This window comes from Saprolegnia diclina (genome assembly GCF_000281045.1).
Source record: "Saprolegnia diclina VS20 unplaced genomic scaffold supercont1.66, whole genome shotgun sequence".
Lineage (NCBI taxonomy): Eukaryota > Oomycota > Saprolegniomycetes > Saprolegniales > Saprolegniaceae > Saprolegnia > Saprolegnia diclina.
In genome coordinates this window covers 142,561-146,353 of record NW_008246133.1, presented here as the reverse complement: position 1 = coordinate 146,353, position 3,793 = coordinate 142,561, and the positions used below count along the sequence as shown (strand labels likewise).

Genomic DNA, 3,793 nt, shown 5'->3' with positions numbered 1-3,793 from the left:
TCGGCCTTTGTGCCCTCGAGGCTCAGCGTCGAGACGCAGTTGAAGCCGTACCAGCCAAACCAGAGAATCATCGTGCCCATGAATTGCAGCAGCACCGACTGCGACGGGAGGTGGCCGTGGCCCTCGGCCGTAAACTTGCCAAGGCGCGGACCGAGCAAGAGACACCCGACGAGCGCCGACGTGCCCGCAAACATATGCAGACACCCGGTGCCGGCAAAGTCCATGACGCCAATGTCAAAGAGGAGGTTGCCTTCGTTGAGCATGCTCGCCCAGCCCGTCTCGGCCCACGCCCAGTGCGCGCAGACCGGGTAGATGAAGAGACTCGCGCAGAACGAGTAGACAGCGTACGCCGACAGCGAGATGCGCTCGGCGACCGCGCCGTGGCAAATGTTGACGGCCACGGACGCGATCGCCCACTGGAAGAACCAGTCGGCGTAGTGGTGGCCCCGGAACGCCTGCGTCGCGGTGGCACCCGTGAAGTCGGCGCCTTGCATGAAGAAGCCGGACGAGCCGATAAAGCCGTTGCCGTGCGTGAACGCAAAGCTGTACCCGGTCGCGTAGAACGTGAGGCCTGTGAGGCAGCAGTCGCATAGGATGCGGATCATGATGTGTTTTGTGTTCTTCTTGTGCACGCAGCCGATCTCAAGGAGCGCGAGGCCGAGCATCATGAGGAAGACGAGGACGCCGCCAAAGAGGAGCCAAAAGAGGTCGAGCGACGCGCTATAGCTCGAGGTTTGGGCCTCGGCGACCGACGCGGTGAATTCGCCCCACGTCAGCGTGCGGCTCGTGCCACCGACGTCGATCGTGATGAGCGACGACGGTTCCCACTGCATCTTGAGGAAAGTGCGGGCTTGAGGCAAAAAAGGAAAATGAAGGCGGAACGCGAAGTTTCGACCGAGAACGACTGGTGCCGACCGAGGACCTTGCGCCGAGAAGCAAGGAGGACGTGCGAATCTTCAAGCGACGTTCGCCTGCGACAGTCGCCGGGCGCTGGCTATTTCGCGCGCCTCGCATACAAACCGCAAGAAGCTCGCCACAGTACCGTCCTTTCTTTTTTGTAACCGACACCAACTTCAACCCGTAACGTGCACAGCTGGTGCGATTGTGCCCCTTGCTCGTACATGCATAAACAGGCCAAGTCGACGCCAGAATGATTTCGAAGGGGATCGACCTGGACGCTGGCGCCAGAAGTGTCCACGTACCTTAGACTGGTCGGCTCGATGGACCTTATAGGGTGCCATAGGAGCCTTTCCTGCCCATCGCGGTTGGGTACTCTAAGATCTGGTTGCACGCCACACTTGAAGTAGCGGCCTGCTCACGATGGGCACATATCCTGAAGCGACGTCACCACGAACGCCACCCAGACCGTGCTTCAACGCAGAAAATCACGGCATTACACAGCTCGACTCACAGAGAAGAAAGGTTTGTCGGGGTGGGTTTCACGACGAGGCGTTTAGCTCGCCTTGACAAATGTCCTATTGTACACGCCCACGGCCATGTATGGTGTTGTGGTCATCTCACGACGCGCGAAGCCCGTGGGTGTCGGGCCAGCAAAAGATGTATCCATGATAATTCCACAAACTTCGAGAGGAGAGTCTCGCACCCATTCTCTCAGCTGGCATGAACCTTCCAGCGAACGATAGAGAAGAAGGTCCGTCGAAGGGCAACGCCGGTACCGCTTGTGAACTCACGTGCGGCAGGTGGGTCGTGCCGGCGTGGGCGCCTGTCGAAGTCGACACAGTGTCACTACGGCGCAGAAGAACGAGTGCCTCGACGTACGTTTGGGCCCAATGTACTCTGGGTACGCGCAACCAGTTTGCATAACCAGCAAGCCCAAGTGTATTCTTATCTTGCACAATCAAAGCTGGGACTTGGCTTGTTGCATATGATTGGGCAATGCATTCAAAATTCGGCCTTGGGATTGGCTACAGACCATTTCAAGGATCGATTTCGGTGGTTTGTGTGGTCATTGCGGATGTAAACGCACGTAGGGGCGCATGGCAAGTGTAAAAGCCTTGGCACGGTCATAGCGGCAAGAATGATGACATTGCTAAGCAGTTTGTAATCGAGCGACTTCGTTCGGTGCGATCCTACTAGTATAATGCAGTCGTAGCCTGATAGGCATTTGTGCCATTCAACGACCGCGTCGGTTGGCACGAACCCGTGGGTGGGAGGAGTTTCAGAGCCCAGAGCCGTCGTCACAGCGGTTGCGGCGAGTGGTTCAACAACATGCGACTTGATCACTACCCTCTAGGTACATGGAATCGCATCTTCAAGCAGTGGGCTCAAAATGAGGCTTGTGTGCCACCCGCTTTCACTGGCACGGTCCATATATCCGTCGAATCAACCAACCGAATCTTGCATCGTCTGGCGCCATCTTCTGTGACCAAACTAGCCGCATATTCTCCGAGCTCAAGGCTTGCATCATACAACCAAGTGTACTGCTACGTGCAGGAGCATACCGGTATGTGCGTCCACGCGGGGCACTGCAAGGAGCGGTGATCCGGATGAACGTTGAAGTCGGTTATAAATACTAGGATACGGACATGCACCCAGCTGTTTTGGTGCCGATTTCGGAATCTGTCTGTCGCATGCAAGCAATGCGCAATGCCAAAATGATCGTGCTCGACCAACCGATCCCGGACGCGTGGACCCGCAATTTCAGCGACGCGAAACCCAAACCTAGAGCTCACAGCGAGCTATCCTATCCAACTATCCTGTTGTACAAGTTAGTCGGTCATGGACCATATTTTGTTCGAGATACTGCGTCTCGTCGTGCCCCTTCGATCTTTCGGGCTCTTCTTCTTCTTCTTTTGCAGTTCAAGTCGACATTTCCATTTTGAGATTGCTGAAGTCGATTCAAAATGCAGTGGGAACCGTCGTCGCTCATCACGATCGACGTCGGTGGCACGAGCCGCACGCTGACGTGGGGCGAATTCACCGCGTCGGTCGCCGAGGCCCAAACCTCGAGCTTTAGCGCGTCGCTCGACCTCTTTTGGCTCCTCTTTGGCGGCGTCCTCGTCTTCCTCATGATGCTCGGCCTCGCGCTCCTTGAGATCGGCTGCGTGCACAAGAAGAACACGAAACACATCATGATCCGCATCCTATGCGACTGCTGCCTCACAGGCCTTACGTTCTACGCGACCGGGTACAGCTTTGCGTTCACGCACGGCAACGGCTTTATCGGCTCGTCCGGCTTCTTCATGCAAGGCGCCGACTTCACGGGTGCTTCGGCGACGCAGGCGTTCCGGGGCCACCACTACGCCGACTGGTTCTTCCAGTGGGCGATCGCGTCCGTGGCCGTCAACATTTGCCACGGCGCGGTCGCCGAGCGCATCTCGCTGTCGGCGTACGCTGTCTACTCGTTCTGCGCGAGTCTCTTCATCTACCCGGTCTGCGCGCACTGGGCGTGGGCCGAGACGGGCTGGGCGAGCATGCTCAACGAAGGCAACCTCCTCTTTGACATTGGCGTCATGGACTTTGCCGGCACCGGGTGTCTGCATATGTTTGCGGGCACGTCGGCGCTCGTCGGGTGTCTCTTGCTCGGTCCGCGCCTTGGCAAGTTTACGGCCGAGGGCCACGGCCACCTCCCGTCGCAGTCGGTGCTGCTGCAATTCATGGGCACGATGATTCTCTGGTTTGGCTGGTACGGCTTCAACTGCGTCTCGACGCTGAGCCTCGAGGGCACAAAGGCCGACGTCATGGCCAAGGTCGCGGTCAACCTCACGCTCTCGGCGTGCACGGCCGGCCTCGTCACGTCCATCTTGTACAAGGTGCTCATCGCGGGCCACTT

The 3,793-nt window shown here is 57.9% G+C and overlaps 2 protein-coding genes across 2 annotated transcripts in view; one reads left to right on the top strand and one right to left on the bottom strand.

Moving 5' to 3' along the window:
* Positions 1-833, bottom strand: part of SDRG_14028 (hypothetical protein) — a gene marked incomplete at its 5' end in the record, with an annotated part of 1,515 nt that extends 682 nt beyond the window's left edge. Inside the window, one exon of the mRNA XM_008620131.1 lies at positions 36-833. Within this exon, the coding sequence (XP_008618353.1) occupies positions 36-833 (798 nt within the window). The remainder of the gene's footprint in view (positions 1-35) is intronic.
* A 2,006-nt stretch (positions 834-2,839) lies between these two features.
* SDRG_14027 (hypothetical protein) overlaps positions 2,840-3,793 on the top strand; it is a 1,549-nt gene continuing 595 nt past the window's right edge. Inside the window, exon 1 of the mRNA XM_008620130.1 lies at positions 2,840-3,773. Coding sequence (XP_008618352.1) covers positions 2,865-3,773 — 909 coding nt within the window. The 5' untranslated portion in view covers positions 2,840-2,864. The remainder of the gene's footprint in view (positions 3,774-3,793) is intronic.